Source organism: Branchiostoma floridae, chromosome 9, assembly GCF_000003815.2.
Source record: "Branchiostoma floridae strain S238N-H82 chromosome 9, Bfl_VNyyK, whole genome shotgun sequence".
In the NCBI taxonomy this organism is placed as follows: Eukaryota; Metazoa; Chordata; class Leptocardii; order Amphioxiformes; family Branchiostomatidae; genus Branchiostoma; species Branchiostoma floridae.
Window position 1 is genome coordinate 21,924,557 of NC_049987.1, and position 17,701 is coordinate 21,942,257.

Sequence of the window (17,701 nt, forward strand, 5' to 3'; positions counted from 1 at the left end):
GCCAGATGGCCCTTATGTAGAGGTGGTTACATGATGTACATGTTTGACTGTACATGTGTATCAATGGTCAGGTGGTCCTGATGTAGAGGTGGTCACTAGTACAGCTTTGACTGTATATCAATGGCCAGCTGGTCCTTACCTAGAGGTGGTCACTTGTACAGTATTGTAGTTGTACAGGTTGAACTGAATTCAGATCTGTAGACCATGATTTCAGAGCAGTGTCTACAGCCATACCTGTAGACTAAGGCATGTGGGAACTCATCAGGCTTCCTAAATCCTCACATAAAGCCCTGATTCTCTACATCTTGGCAAAAGACCAACATCAAGCCCTGAGGATCCTAGAGTTACCCAACCTGGTTCTGGATAAAATCAAATACATGAAATGGATGCTGTTTTTCCCAAAAAAAATCCTTTCGGGCATGGCTGATCAAGAAACAAGTCAAGATGTTACTCAAATTCTTCCAAAAACCTGGATTCATTTATTTCAGCTTTATCAAATTGGATTCTACAGAGACCACATGATTTTTTAGCTCTATCAGTATTGTTACATGTTATCTAAGTTTGCAAAGCCAAGCCAAGAGAGAGAGAGAAGGAGAGAGAGAGAGAGAGAGGGAGGGAGAGATATCATAGAGAGATTGTGAAGGTAGTGCAACATGATCAACAGATGGAAAGTCTTTACACCCATGCTTAGTAATCTCTATGCGTCCATGTGGACAAGCTCAGAGTTAAGATAAATGTACTTTTGCAGCATTAAATGTATGTGAATTTTCCTAGTGCTTTCCTTGAGAAGCTTTTAAAGTAAAAATGTAGAGCACTTCAAAGATATATAGGACATTGCAAAAACACAAATAAAATACTGAGCCAAACCCAACATATGCTTATAGAGTAGCCCCCTTCCCATTAGTTGGCAATCTCTGAACATGGAATCCTTGAATTCATAGTTAGAATATGATGCAAGATATAAAAGTTGAAATACTATCATTTCAAAAACATCAAAACACACCAAACAATAAAATTTTCAAAGAAATTCATTGAGCGATCTGTCAAATCTTTGGCTGCTCAGCTATAAGCCTCCAGTGAAAATGGAGTACTATTAATCATTGTCATTGTCATTGTCAGTATTACATGAACATTTGCTTAGGTTTAAAATGTGTTCACATCTGTTGAGCATGATTTCTCCAAGCAGAGGTTCAGCTCCGGCTTTCAATTTTGTACAGTTTTCTTCATGTCCACTGACCAGTACAAAATATAAAGAATGCCTATAAACACGTCAAAAATAGTCGGAGCCAAACCTCTGTTTGGAGAGTACACTATGCTTGGATCTAAAAAAGGATGGTAAAGCATAAGATCATCTACGCTGTCTGTATGAGGTACAATAGAAAGTCGTGCGTTCCGTTGGCACTATTTTTCCAGTCCGAGGCATTTAAATCACCCCACCAGCTGCAGGAAACATTGATTTCAGATTTCCCCCCATCACCAGGAACTGCTGCTGCTGGTACAGCCAAATTGCTTCCCTTAAAAATTGATGTTAGTCATAGGAGCAGTAAGAGATGACTTACGGCCTGTTTCAGTAGTACTTTTACTGTGACGGGGTAGGTTTCTGAATTTTGCAGTTCCCTGTCTTTGGTGTGTCTGTCTGTCTTTGTGTTTGTGTCTCTGGATATTTGTGGTTAGCATTAGTTTAGAACCTCTTGGGAGGGTTGTAATGATATCCGGTATATGGATGAAGGTTGGGAAGGCAAAGTTCAAGGTCAAATTTGGGCTTCCTTGTGTGTGAACTTGGTACTGCATCCAAATCTTTTCACAACACGTTTCAACAAGCAACTACTCTTAAAGCCTTTAAACAGTCTCTGATATCATAACACTGACATCTGACCTCTGATCCCAATGACTTTTCAATTACCTTATGATTTTTGTGATGTTGAGTTGTTATTGTGTATGAGTTGTTATTAGTAAGTTGCGTATATGATTTACTGATCCGAATTGGATTATTCTTTCTTATGTTCAGTCCGATTGATCAGGACAAATGGCAGTGACATCTGACCTCTGACCGCAATGACTGTCCAATGACCCTATGAGTTTGTGATCTTGAGTTGTTTTTGTTATTAAGTATGAGTTGTTATTCTTTTGAGTTTTCCTAAGTTGCTTGTATGATTTACAAACCCGAATTGGATTATTGCTTTGTTATGTTCAATCCTATGTTTGTATTTATCTTTTGTACTTTGAGTTATTATTATTGTTATAGGGCTCCCTTGGAAATCAGTTACCACGTTAACTGAAGGGACTACCCTAAAGATCAATAAATAAATAAATAAATAAATCTTTCTTTCTACTTTTTTTTGCACTAACAATGCAGTGTTTTACAATGTCTTTTCAGACATTGCTACATGTTGGGCACCTTGCATTAAAAAAAAGCTAAAACGAGTAAGTTGGTTATGTCTAAAATTACAAACATTGACAATGAAAAAATGAACTCATACCACACTTGTTGCAAAGTTTGATTAGCCCCCTTCCCTTTAGATGATAATCCCTGAACATGTGTATCCCATGTTGCAAGGTTGTAGTCCAACAAAAGCGTCACTCGCATTAGAAACATCATCACATGTTCCTCTGAGCCCTTTTGTTTATTTCTCACATCACGAATCATCCTCAAGAATCTTTTGGCCCATCAACAGAACCCAGCTGGAAAAGCTATTTAGGTCTCAAAGTACAGGCACAACATCACATGTGAAGTAATATTCACTCTGGGGCATCACAGATTCTCACATCCAACTGTGGCTTTCTGTAGGAAAAGGCAAGTCTTTTGATCCAGTTTTATCTTACAGGAAGCATTTCTCCCAGCAGCTGTAACTTTAGTAGGACTGGCACTGTTTCTGGCACATGTAGTACATACACTCATACAGTTGCATGGAGTACATACTAGTATAGGACTAAGGTGTAACAGTTGGTTTTGCAATTCTGGGCCACCTACAAGAACAGACTTCCCTTTGGTTTAAATTGCTGATTTAAGCACGTACATAATTGTGCAAATCAAAATAGAGCAAACTAATTTGAACATTTTGATATGATGATGATGATTTGAACATTTGTAACTAATGTTGTGTCACATTATATCTATTGGAGCTCCCAATGTGATTTTTTTTTCTAACCATCCTCACCCCCCTTCCCCCATCTTTCTGTTTTCTATATTCCAGAGGTAAAAACAAACAAACTAACAGACTAGTAGTGAGTAGTACATTTATGAAGATTTCACAATCAGGTAAACAATATTTAGATACAATTCTATCTCCACAACTGGATTAAAAAAAACAGAGATTTACTTCCGGAAGTTTCAAGTGCCACCCATCACTAGAATAAACAGGCAGAAAAATAATTTTATTCAAATTCAATACAAGTACAGCTAGCTATCTAGTTGTAGAGATTGAATAAAGTATTTGAATAACTTATTGTATAATTTAAATAACTTAATATTGCATTTGAATAACAGACTAGTTCTTTACCACTAACAATTTCTCCACCTGGTTTCGAGTAGAGATGACATCTTTGCTGCGGAGTGAAAACACTTGTCTGTCTGGCCGCTATCTAACAACTCAATTGGGCAGAAGATCAGACAAGGAAAGGTCAAACTTCACATGACCTTCCCAACAGTGGGCTTTCTTGCACAGTGGTTAATTTGTCTGAGACCTGGAAAGCAAGGGGACCTAACATGTATAATATTGACTGTTTTCTACAGTAGGGTCGTCATTGTCAGAAGGGTCTGCATGCTACTACTAGTATTTTCTATTACCGGTAGGCGTAGACAGCCTATTTTCATTTTTGATTTTCCCTTCATCTGGAAAGCAGTCTTGAAGTAATTTGTCATTTTGTGGCAAAAGTAAACAAGAAAGCTTCTGAAAAAAGCTGGCCGGTGCGTATTTTGGAAAAAGCCTGGATGTTAAACAAAATCACACGAAAAAAGAGTTTTTAAACATCGAATTACTGAATTGGTCTTTCTTCTATTAAAAAAACACTACATGAGATTTGTCTAACAAAGAAAACAAAAAAAAATTTAGCAAGTGGGGTTCGAACCTACGATCTACTGAAGATAGGTACCGTGCTGTAGACCGCTCGGCCACGCTGGCTCGATTACGCAATAGCACGTATAGAAGGGCTATTTGGTTAAAGTGACCGATCCATGCATCCATGGATATACAACCGCTTCTCCCGTCTCGGCAAAAAAATGGTGCATAATTGTCTTCCTTGATTTTAGCATAATACATTTTCATCTGATTTTAGTATTTAAAAGTGTTGTTGGGAACCCCCCACCCCCCATACAGACCCTCATACATATAGACTATAAGGTTCCTCTGCAGGAATTATGAATTTGGAATTCTTAATTTTCATCTTACCATAGCATTTGTAATAGCCTATGACTACAATGTTCATGTAGTTGGATGGCGATGACTGTACATGTATGTCTTTATATAGCCTTGTAAGTTTAATAAATTACATGATGTAAAACTAAACAACCAAAATTTACCATTAGTCCCAGTGTGCAATGTTAACCACAACTGAAACAAGTGTTCCGACCCCTGTTCATGCACCTTTGTACGTAGTTCCCAATTGAATCTGGCCGAGCGGTTCTGGATCTGATAGAAGTTCACCAACCGTGCCGACCCACTGCAGTGATTGAGCGCAGTCAGCAGCTAGAACTGGGACATCCATACACAACTTCCCAACGCATCCATACATCAACAATATACAGGTAATCTCCCATCGTACTCACCCATTCTACTTGGTGTTATCAGATGAGAATGGACATTTGGAATTGACTTAATATATATACCCTAAATTTCAAGACACAATCGGACTAGAAGTACATCATTAGATATTGGTCATATGTTATTTGAAGTAATCATGCCCGAAGGCTAATTGAACGGATTCAAATGCAACTTGAGACTGTATTATAGTCTTAAGTTGACACTTTTTTTACATTTCGGTACTATTTGTACATAGTATGTCTCGAAATCTTGAAAAACGGCTCAGGCCGAATGATGTATCAAGGTTAAATAAAGGTTGAAAAAAAAAAAAAAAAGTAAAGTAATACTTCTAGACTAAAGTGCACAACACTAATCAGTTATAAGAATTAAGATAGTATGATTACAATTGTCATAGTTGACTAATGTATTTCTTTGATGGCAGTGATAAATGAACTGTCCCAAGTTATGCATAATGAGTGGATTTTGTGATTTTAGTAGAAACATTACTGAGTCTTTTGGTGATTTCCTAGATGATAAAAGCTCTAAGGGGTTGCTAGCACTTCCCCAAATCTCAAACATCATCCCTGTACTGATGTACTTTACACAAGTACTTTACACATGCATGTTATCTTCTTATGTGTAAACTGTGCCACATGTACATTTACATTGTACATTGCCCTAACCTCACGCACCCAGATAGCACATCATCCCAAACTACTTAGCAAAATTAATCCATGCTCAGTCCTTCACACCTTGATGCACCAAATGTTTTACCTATCTTTAGTTAAAATTCATGAAGATATAGAGTCATCCTCAAGGAGGTCACACTGTCACAGGTTGACTGTTGAGTTCATAAAAGTCTAAAAAGACAATAAAACAAGTGAGAAATTCTCTGAGCCTTTGGGGCAGGATCAGGCTGTGTAGGGAAGTACTTATAACTTGTGACAGCTCTGATATTGAGAGAAGATACATGAAATGTGAGACTTTTTATATACATGCTGAGCCAGTTACATTAAACATGAATTACAGTGTATGATGGTTGGCATCATGGTGCTAAAGAAATTTTGAGTCACTGGGTTGGAGGTATTCGAACATCCAACTTAAGCTACTTAAGCTCATAATCTATAGAAGGTATAATGTTAAAATAATGCACATTTATATCTTTTTCTCATACTAGGAAGCCAGGCACAACTACTGGAAAAAAAAATACTACAGCACATGCAAGTATAGATCACTTCAAAGCGTAATGCTTGAAAAAAGCTACAGGTCCAAAAATAAGAATTACATACATGTATAAAGCCTGTTCCAAAGCAATTTTGCTTAGACATGAAATATCTATTGTTGTCTCTGCAAATGATATTAGCACCATTTCCTACAACACCACAGTAATAACTCTTTCCGATGCTTCCTACTAAATTATAGCTTTATTCCCCTGGGTACGTCTGTGGCTGGATTGTATATGGTCACCAAAGTATGCCCTAAAAGCACAACACTGTCCCTAACCACTCATTCTGAATGTATTATTCATTCCCAGATTAATTACAAGTCTTTATGTCCATTGTTCACAGGTGCCTGGAGGTGGCTGGGCAAAAGTGTTTTAATAGTATACTACATGTGATACCAATGATATCAAAGGGACGACATTTGCTAACAAACAGTGCATCTTTACTTTTTCTTTAGATTTCAAATCGTTCCTATGAAGAAATATGCTCTTTTTGACCAAACTTCATTGAATGAAAGATGAGACAAAAGTCTAACGGCTAAATTTACACCTCTTTGCTAACCTACATGTTTTAGTTCGAGTCACCATCTTGGATCAGGTGTTTTTAAAAGTTTGAAGTTCAACAGTTATACTAATGTTAACATGTTAAGTCATCATTGAATATAATAGGGAATTCTAAATGATTACAGTGTTATTTTAGTCTCTGTCTTAAACTTTGCAATTTAAAATCTTTTTCTTTCATCATGTTGGGTCAAACATTTTGAGTCTGAAAAAAAAAGGATCTGAGAAACTGTAAATTCCATTGGCCTTGCCCAGCCTAGGCCTGGATGCCATCATGTCAACATGTCACAGCTAAGCTGATAATCATTGCACATCAGTGAATGTTTTCACAAGAAACTTGATCATCCAGATTGGCAGTTATCATCACACCTTTGATACAACTCTCCCTGGGAGCCAGACTGTTGCCAGCAGGGCCTACATAGGCCAGCTCCACATGTGCCTACAGACCCACATACTGTAGATACATTTAAATTAGTGGGGATTTAATTTCGCAGTAGTGGAAAAAGGGACTTTTCATGGTGGTTTTAAGTTCGTGGTAGCACCATGCACTGTAGTCTCTTACTGGTATGAAAAAGTGTTTGCGGTGGTTTTAAGTTCACGGTGAAGTGGTCACCACGAAAACCCGCGAACATAAAACCATCGCAAACATTTCTGCATTTACAGTACATAGTACAGACCACCAGGGGAACTCTATCTGACCCCTGAGGAAGGAAGTAGGGAAGCCGTCCTGGTTAATTTTTCACCCAAACCAAGAAAGATGGCACCCAGGCAAATTATGAGGAAAGCTCTGGCTGAGAAAAGGGAATTTTAAGAATTTAAAAGAATAACATGAATGACCATCCAAATAAAATACAGTGAAACCTGTCCAAGTGACCACTTTTGTATACAGTCTGCAATTACAGGTGCTGTGACTTGCTTACACCCTCCATACAAAATATATATGTCACAAGAAATAAGCAAATAAAATCACTTATCCCTTCAGCCAAGCTCTTTGCCTACTATCCAAAATATTTTCTAGTACAGTTCACTAATCAACAAATAGCGGTAAAAATGCTACCTCTTCGCCAACTCCCATTAGAAACGGTGATAAAAAGGTGAATTTAGCTGCATCTCCTGGCTGCGTTCTCTGCTGGAGATTGATGCAGAGTTTATGCACCTCTCCATAAAAGCATGTGCAGTAAGTAATATAACTGCGTGGTGATGATTATACACAGAGTTTATCACATCGGACACACCCACACACAAGTCAGCTGCAGCTCACTAATCATCTGTGTATGTGAGTAACAGACACTGTACTGTAGAATGTTTCTGTAAACTGTCTGTTGATGTGATAAGACCAATTCATAATAGTAATATGCACCACATATATGTCACAGTAGAGATCACGATCCAGTAGAATCGCCGATTCTCCTAGGTGAGGTCGCAATCAGGATCTCTCCTAGGAGAAACACCGATCGCGATCTCTACTGTGACATATGTAATACAATGTAGTAATAATAAATGTACGGCTACCTCAACTGGGTTTGCTGAAATGCATCACACATATTTGGGGAGAAACACAGTTTTTAATTGCATTTTTTAAAAACTTTCTGCATGATGCTTGAACTATGCACTAATAGTCTAGTAATTATGATGGGCATACTGAAGAGGAAAAGTGACAAATTAAATTGATTATTAATTTGATAAAACCAAAACATCATGATGTACATTTTGTAACAAGGCATATGAAATAGGCTAGCCCAAACCTAATCATGTCTCATGGACAACCCTATGATCAAAAGATATAATTAAGACTTTAAGTGTGTGTTGTTGTTTTTCTTTTTTAAAACAATGCACAGTGTCTAACTCAAGGTTTGGTCCCCTTTGTTACGTGGTCTATTTCTACAGTCAAACTGGACAGTAAAATGGCATGTTTACATCATACCTTTAGATATCCATATACGTGTGTTAAATTGTACTGTATGTAGCTGTTATACATGTAGACCTTACGTAAGTCGCTGTACTTTTGTCGCGTCTCAATAAAGATTATTATCATAATACCACCAGTATCCTTCACTTTGCTAACATTAACAATAGACCTATGCACATACATTGTACACGTGATTCCTGTTTTGTCACTGCTAAACTTAGCAGGGAGGGTTCATAGCCAGTTGATTCCGCAGCCTTTGTTTAACTCCAAGCAGATGTTAGGAGGCAAACTTGCTTCTGTCACAAAGCAGCTCCTCAAGTTGGAAAAGGTATTATGAATTGGTTGGTTCAGAGCTTGTCGTATTCTAACTTATGCAGATACTGCAGAAGCAATATGATAGAAGATATAACAGCTAGGAAAACGTTAACATTTTGCCTCCCAGGTAATACAAGTCATAAGATGTGATTACATCCCTGCAAGTGTACCTTTATTACTTGTATCAGGTAGCCCAAATACCAAACTGCCTTCAGCATAACCACACTGGATTTGTAGGTTTAGGGTCACACATAAACTCAGTATGTCGAGCTACAAGTACAAGCTAGCTATCTAACTTATAATCTAAGGCCCCTAAATGTTGCATATGATGAAAACCAGGTCTGAGATCTTCTAGCCAGTTGGGATGTTGACTTGCCCTTTAAACTTTAACTTTAAGTCAAGACTGTCAGTGTCAAGTCTTTTCTTGTAAGGGACCGTACGGCGTTTAGTGAGGGGGGAGGGCCGGTCGCCAGAGGGTCGGGTCAAAAAATTTTTGCATGGCCCTCCCCCCAGGTAAATTTTTTTTTGCTAGGCCCTCCCCCCAAGACAAAATATTTTTGCTTGGCCCTCCCCCCTCCTATCAACTTTGAAAAAAAATATTCAAGACGCCAATAAAACACTGCGCTCCCGCATTCGGAAATGTCCTTTGCGTCATACTTTTTCATGATTTTCATCGAGAAGCAGATCTCTCACCCCTAGTAAAAAAAGGAAAACAGAATGGCTCAAAATATCTGCTTAATAGAGGGATAAATATCTGCTTCATAGAGGCATAAATATTTGCTTTATAGAAGCTATTTCATTGTTTTGATATTAAAACAACACTTAAAAAGCATTTGTACCTGGATTTCTAGTAGATTTGCGCCACGAAGCGGCGCGCGCCCCGCAAGCGGAAACGGAAACGGAAACTATTTTTAATTTACATATATTTTGGACTTTTTCTTGGTTCTGTGGTGGTAATAACTTACGGTAAATCGGGGGGAAAAATGAAAACCAAAACGACAGCACGATTCGACTTCCAAACTGTAGTGGGGAGGGGGGCGCCGACGCGTGACGCTGATTTTCCCACGGCGGGGTATTAAAGACCGGTCGCCGGCGGGCGTGAGACCGCAGACTTGCAGGAGATCTTTTAGAAATGCCACGCTTTTTTTGCCACGATTTCCTGCATTGCTTTTTTATGGGAAAATTTGCTGGTTAGATGACATTTCTCTGAAAAAAAAATACGAGGGTTTCAAGTTTTTGAGAACGACGTTCCGAACACCATGTTCGGCGCCAAAGGCACGAAGAATCGCAAGGTATGTCCGGGAGAATTTTGAAATCTTGACCCTCTTAAAAGCTATTTCCTTCAGTTTGAGGAGATATTTTGCTGACAAACAAAGCTAACTTTAAAAGCATTTCAATTTAGAAATACAAAATTAAATCGCCCCCAAACACATTATCACGATGTCGGTCACCAAAGGCGCGAGGCCGGTCACGTCAAAAGGGATCCAGGGAAATTTGCAAATATTTACCCTCGAGTTCTGAAACGCCATTTCTTACATTTTGAGGGCAATAAGACACGGGTAAATTTTGCTGGCAGACTAATACAGAGTTTAATAACATTTCTGTACGTGAAGAAGGTTTTCGAGGGCGTCATGCATAAGCCCCGCCCCCTCCCTTTCGCATTTTCACTGTGTCCCGAGCGCCAACCTCGGGCGATCCCTTGCAGAGGTCCAGAAAAATTTTGAAATCTTGACCCTCTGAAACGCCGTTTCTTGGATTTTAAGGGACATATTTTGCTGGCAGACCAAGCTATTTTTTTTTTTTGCTTGGCCCTCCCCCCAAGTAAAAAAAAATTTGCTAGGCCCTCCCCCTGGCAAAATATTTTTTTGCTTGGCCCTCCCCCCCCTGGCGACCGGCCCTCCCCCCTCGCTAAATGCCGTACGGTCCCTAAGACAGGAAGTTTGGTAAACACCTTTCCAGTCATTGGTTACTACAACATGCCTCAGGCCAGACAGAGATCTACTGATAAATGTTTCCACTAAAACTATTCCTTTGGTGAGAAAAGAATATTCAAAACACAGCATAAAATCAGACCACTTTTTTTATAATTATCAGCTTCATTTTACAAACATGGATATCCCTCAGTAGGCCTTCATATTGACATGCTGATGTCGAACAGACAGAGTAAGTAGTACTAGCTGCTGAGGGGTTAACCAAGAGGACATTATCCAATTACACAAAAAAAGCTCCTAGTCAAAACAGAAGCTAAGTAATCGTTATTTGGAAACCATGTTAGCTTCATTCCAGTTGAAATAGTTGACCTCAGGTCACGGGGTGATGCTTCGAATCAGCTGCATTGTGCAAACATTGTCATGACATAGAAAACCTGTGTTGCATGCGATGGAAAAAAAAAATCAAGCTGGAGATAGCCATGGTTTTATTTCTTTTGTTTACATGGTTTATTTGGAGTGCATTCTTTCCTTATCTATAGTATCACCTAGGATGCTAACTAAAGGACAGCTGCTCTTCCAGGAGAGAACACTGTGCAAATATAATATCTTTCCAAATCTAAGAGTGATGTGAATCAAACCACAAACTTTGACAAAGGATGTGAGGACAGGAAGAAACATAATTTTGCCCCAGAAGTACAAGAAAAAAAAATACACATCTTTTCTTGTATTCCTTGTTTAGTCTCTTTTTCTTATGTAATATATTACTTAGTATCTTTGTACAAAATGTATGATCCTCGGGAGTACATTTCTTTGTTCAAACAAATAAACATGCAAACACACGTGCCATACTGAATGACAAATACAGCATACCTGTAACTTAAGTATAAAAGACACATGCATTCAGCATTACGTACATACATGTACCTGTACCAGGCACCTATTCAGTCAGTGTAACAAGAAGGTCACACCAAACATATAACCACTCCCCTACCCCTCCCCTACCCTCTCCTCCCTGCCCTAAAACAATTTTGGTTTTCATTGTTTTCCCTTTCAATCAGTCAACAGTTCTTTGTATAAATACTATAATGTACACATGACAGGGCTCAAAATAGTGGGTGCATGTGCACCCAGGTGCACCCAAAATTGAAACTGTGCACCCAATTATTTTCTGTGGGTGCACCCTAATATTTTCTTGGGTTTATGTATTTAACAATATCAAAGTATACTAGTATACATCATATTCTTGACATCTCAGTGTTAGAAAGATGATAAAAATGTCTTTCATGGTACTTGGTACATGGTAAGAATTTGATAGCATGTAACTAAGTTTTGAAATTAGGTTTTTCTGACATTCTACTTAAATTTAAGTGTTGCACCCAAAACGTTTTTGGTGCACCAATATTTTAAGCTGGGTGCACCAGTGCAACTAATCCCAAAAATTAATTTCGAGCCCTGAAATGCCACTCTCAATTTATCAAACCAGCTTCTCATTTACTGGAATCCCTAAGGACCATTTGCCTGACCACAAAGCACATTTGACAGATATTCCCAATGACTAATTTTATTTATTTTGGTAATATAATTATGTTTTGCTTTTTATAGTTCCTATAGGCTAGAGATGTATGCTTTCTCTTTTCCTAGCAATGTAGGCTAAAGGTATCCCTTTTTTTCTGCTATCATTGAAGCACCCCCCATTCAAACCACTGTCAATTACAATCAAATTACATCATTTTCACCTAGCACTTAGTGACTGCGTGTCATATTGTTTTGTTTTCTATTGTTGATATCTACATTATGTATATCTCTACCTGACACACCAACTTGGTCTTGCCTATACTAGTATGTAGGTACTGTATCCCTTGTGGGATTTTTGCCAAATCACATGCCAAAAGTATCCATTCACACGTAAGTTACTGTCCATGACCTTTTTCTCACCTATCTGAGCAGGTGTGGTTCCTCCCATGGGCCATGACGTTTAACGCGGCCCACTCCCCGTCAACAGCTCATTTATTACGACACATATGGGACTCTCATTGGGAGGATCGTATGCCGCGTTGGCAGCCAATAATGTCCAATTTTTCCAGCCTGAAACTTTCTTGTTGATTTTTTTTTGCTGGGAAGCTAAGGGTTAGTGAAACGTCTTGGGGAGACGTCTGACTTCCTGTATTTAAGACACACGATCTGGGAGAGTTACTGTCACTACGCACAGGTGTAACTTAAGGAGGATCTTCGATGTTTTTAAGACAAGACAAGCGAGACATTCCGTCTCAGCTTCCTTGCGATGCGTGGCAGGGGGACTAGAGGGATCAAATGATGTGTAAACCCATTGTTACTTGTAGTAGTGTACAAACCAGCCGCGGTTTGCGTAAAGAATTAACTAAACACAATCGCGCGCGTGTGACCAATTGATCCGTTTTTTGAAACAGGTAGCGATATGTGTACACGGTGGTGCGACTCACCTCTTTTATTTTGTCCCGTTTCATCTTGGTGTCCTGGTCGGTAGGCTCGCCACCGCTCACCCCTACAGCCCCGGTGTCCACCCTGTTCACCTCAAGAAGCTCCTTATTTTTCTCTTCCTGTTTCCTCTTTTCCTCCTCCTCTCTCTGCAGTTGGAGCTTCGCCTTGTCCTGTTTTATGTCGTTTTTGACGTCATCGTCCCCAAACTTGTTCAGGACTTGCCTGGCCTCCTGAAGGACCTTCTCCTGCTCGATTTCGAGCTCCTGTTTCCCTCGGGACTTGGGAGAGTCCACCACGTCTCTGGCGACGTTCTCGACGGGGTCGAAGTCGTGCTGGTGGAACTTGAGTCCCTCCACCGGAGGCGAAGCCGGCGGCTGCGGCCGGAAAATGTCCCCGGGTTCGCCGGGCCCCACCACCTTTTCGCGGAACTCGGGAAGGAAAAACATGGCGCCCACGAGGACGAAGAGAAAGGCAGCGACAATCAGCAGCACCATGAACTTCTCGCTCATGCGAAGGGTCTGTCTCTGCGGCACGGGAACACCGTTCACGTAGCGCCGATGCGTCGGGAGCAGCGGTGCCGCCGCCATCTTGGTTCCACCTGGTACCCACAAGTCACTGCGAGAAGTCACGAGTAGTAGGGCATGTGCACTGCGAATCGTTGTCGAGAGGTGTCCAGTCTACATGTACGTTGCTATGAAATGGGAAGTTTGTTCAGTACAGGTTGCTATAGGGAATTCGATGAGAAATTTGGCAGCGACATCTATGTGGATGATGAAATGTTACCTTGGCAACTTTTATCGAATACGCTATGTTTAGAAGTTAACAAGATCGATTAAGACTAAGGCCGCAGCAAGTAAATTTTATGGATGACATCCGTGCGCTCATTAATTTTCGCCTGATTTCAGAAAAAAAACAAGAATTTTTGGAGACGGTCGACGTGACGGAAACTTACCAAAATTAGCAAATGTTGTGTTGTAGCCTGATGATTGTACTTGTAGAAGTGATACTTGCGAGGTACCCAGGACTGTAGTTGTTACTTGTAGAAGTCAAAATACTAGTACAGTAGTTGGATAGTTGCAAAAGTGGCACCAATATGGAAGCCATGAGTATAGTTGCCAACTTTGTTAGTGATACCAATCTACCACACTAGTGTCACTTTTAATACACCTGTGCATGTCTTGAATACAGGAATAAATGCCTTCTTGGCTGTTATGTCCCTTTAGTTCTTGCTACAGCATTTATGGTGTCTATTTTGAAAATGAGGCCATCTTGTTTTTTTTTGTACCCATCTTGTGTTTTTTTCGCCCTATCTCACTATTCTTGAAGTCTGATGAGGATGTCATCCATAAAATTTACTTCCTATGGCCTAATACCAAACTGAGGACCGATTATTGCTAGGTCATCAAGAGGCAACATGTTTCTATTAAACTGCCCTTCCCATTCTATATTTTCAATTTGTAACAGTCCTTAGAATAACCCTAAGTTAAGGACTGCTGTACATTCAAAAGGGAGAAATTAAGGGCATTATGGAAACAATGATACATGTAGTAGACCAAGGAGCTTTTATATCTAATACAAAAGCTCCTTGAGTAGACAAATAATGATAACAATTTGAAGATGTATTCGAACTAACGTTATAAACATTAATTTTATAGCGCTACATGACTGACTGAAATGTCAAAATAGATATCAAATTGGCCGCAAAAGTTCAGAACCCTTTGCACGATATGTCAATTTCCAAAGACACAAAATTAATAACCGCTTGCACTGTGTGTAAAAGCTACTCCCAGCGGCCAAGACAAGTACTGCAGAGTAGAATATGGGCGGTACATCAGGTGTGTATCATAAGGCCACTCTCACCAAGCGGAGGCACGTTGGAGCTCGAGACAACGAAAACGTGCCTCAAAGGTGCCTCTAACGAAATCCAACGTGCCTCCAACAAAGGCACCGTGTTTTTGAAATTTAACACTCCATTGCCAACTTTTGATACTATCTAATGCTACCATAGGATCTGCTTGGAGATTAGACATCCAGGCTACTACTTAGGGTTTATTTGTCAAAAGGCACCAAAATAACATTTTTGCATAGATTTGATTCGACTCTAATGACATCAAAAGCCGCATCAAAAGTCATGAACAGAGACATTTGTGCTATAAATATTTGTGCTCAATTTGGGATCTATGTTAAGCTTGTAAACGTTCAACAATTGACATCAAGCACAATAATTCAACCTTAGTCTAGTCCTATTGTTATAAATAATTCCGTTCACCTTACACGAAATGGCATTCGTTTTCTTACTTGATTTAACGATTGCCAATTAGCAGTGAATAAAATAAAACTTCTACTGAACTAAAGTAAAAATAACGTTACATTCATAAGGATATGTCAAGGGTAAACATGTCTATCACAAAACGTTTAAACTCTACACTATCCATCTATAGGCAGAGGAGGTCTGACACAATAGCCAACTGCCCAGGTTTCTTCGTTCTTGTTTCTCAAGCTGATTCTCTAGCTTATGTCTGCTTAGTTACACGACAATGTTTTAACCGTAGATACTCGTCATCATCTGTTGTAACTTTTTATAATAGCTATAGGCCGTTCTGTGATCGCCGAGTGTCATCCAACAGATACCTAAGTTGTTCAGCAAGGCGGCAATGTCAGGGTGCGCTGAACTCTTGCCATAAATCCTCCACATCATCTGCAGTGACCACTCATAATAGCTAACAGCCTTTTTGTGATTACCAAGGTTACTCCAGGCGTTAGCTAAATTGTTCAGTGACGTTGCAATGTGGGGATGTGCAGCGTTGTCGCCATAGATACCCCACTTCATTTGCAGTGACAATTCATGATAACGGATGGACTTTTTGTGATTTCCAAGGTCGCCCCAGGCGGTACCCAAGCTGTTAAATGAATGGGCAATGTCGGGATGTGCAGTACTTGTACCATAAATGCTCCGTTTCATCTTGAGTGACTGTTCATAATAGCCGATGGCCTTTCTCTTATCACCATTTTTTCTCCATGCCCCGCCCAAGTTGTTAAGTGACAAGGCAATGCTAGGATGGGGAGTTGTCTTACCATAGGTACTTCGCTTAACCTGTAGTGACTTGTCAAAATAGTCGATGGCTTTTCGGTAATCACCGAGCTCACTCCAGGCAGCACCCATGTTGTTAAAAGATTGGGCGATGTCAGGATGTGCATTATCTTCACCATAAATACTTAAGCTCATTTGTAGCGCCTGTTTAAAATAATTCATGGCTTTTCTGTATTCACCAAGGTCCATCCAGCCATACCCTAAGTTGTTCAGAGCCCCAGCGATGTCGGGATGTACAGTGCTTTCACCGTAAATGATTCGCATAATCCGTAGTGATTGTTCAAAATAATTGATGGCCTGTCTATGATCTCCAAGGTAGGTACAGGCGCCGCCCAAATTGTTAAGTGTCCCTGCAATGTCAGGATGTGCAGTGCCCTCGCCGTAAATACCTCGCTTCATCTGCAGCGACTGTTCTTGATAGCTGACGGCCTTTCTATAATTACCAAGATCACCCCACGCGGTGCCTAAGTTGTTGAGTACACCTGCAATATCTGGATTTGCCGTGTTCCCACCGCAGAAACACTGCATCATGTGTAGAGACTGTTCATAGCATCTGATGGCTTTCCTGTGATCACCAAGGTTCGTCCAGGATCCACCTAAATTGTTAAGTGACTGAGCAATATCAGGATGTGCGGTTCCTTCACCATAGATATCCAGGTTCATCTGTAGCGCCTGTTCATAATAGCTGACGGCCTCTCTGCAATCACCAAGGTCTATACAAGCACAGCCCATATTACTAAGTGACATAGCAATGCTAGGATGAGCGGTGTTCTCACCATATTCAGATAGATTATTCTGTAGTGCACGCTCTTGGTACTTTTTAGATTTTGTGTAATCACACAAACTTCTGTATACCTCTGCTTCTAGTCTGGCGGATTTATCAAATAGAGTTGACTGCAGTTCCAATAGCGGGTCATTGGCAAGTTGTGATATGAAATACTTCAATGGTCTTGCTGTGTAGTAGTATCTCATGAGCTGTTTAGTATTCATAAAGTAGAATACTTTCTGCAGTTTCTCAGTTTCTGTATCTGTCAGCATTGCTGATAAAGCTGACATATTTTCTACTTGACCACCATTGTTTATGTATGTCCGCAACCTTAGTTCTGCTGAGATACTGACTATTACAATCAGATGATGAGCGCTCTCGTTATTGATTACCCCGTACTTGTTCAACTTGTGAATAGTCTCCCAGATTGTCGTCGGTTGTATCTTACGAAGTAGCGCCCAACAAGCCACTGCAAGGCTCGAAAATCGATAAATTTCTTTCTTCACATTCAGCAGACTGGATGTGAGAAGCTTAACTTTAAACGTTGATGCATTCTCACTTAGTAAGGATTTAGCCATCAACAAAGGGAGTTTTCCGTCATTATCTTGAAGGTGTTGACACAATAGAACGGTATACACATCGACCAAACGCTGGTCTCTTGTGATCAAACACACATTCCCCAATGTATTGGCAAGATGGTAACCTTTCTT

At 39.9% G+C, this 17,701-nt stretch overlaps 1 protein-coding gene across 2 annotated transcripts in view; it reads right to left on the reverse strand.

Annotated features, from left to right (window-relative positions):
• LOC118422544 (mannosyl-oligosaccharide 1,2-alpha-mannosidase IA-like) overlaps positions 1 to 13,778 on the reverse strand; it is a 63,996-nt gene extending 50,218 nt beyond the window's left edge. Inside the window, exon 1 of one of the 2 annotated variants that reach the window (XM_035830176.1) lies at positions 13,137 to 13,778. In XM_035830176.1, the coding sequence (XP_035686069.1) occupies positions 13,137 to 13,721 (585 nt within the window). In that variant the 5' untranslated portion in view covers positions 13,722 to 13,778. The remainder of the gene's footprint in view (positions 1 to 13,136) is intronic. The other variant, XM_035830175.1, reaches the window with a different exon arrangement.
• Between the last annotated feature and the right edge of the window lie 3,923 nt (positions 13,779 to 17,701).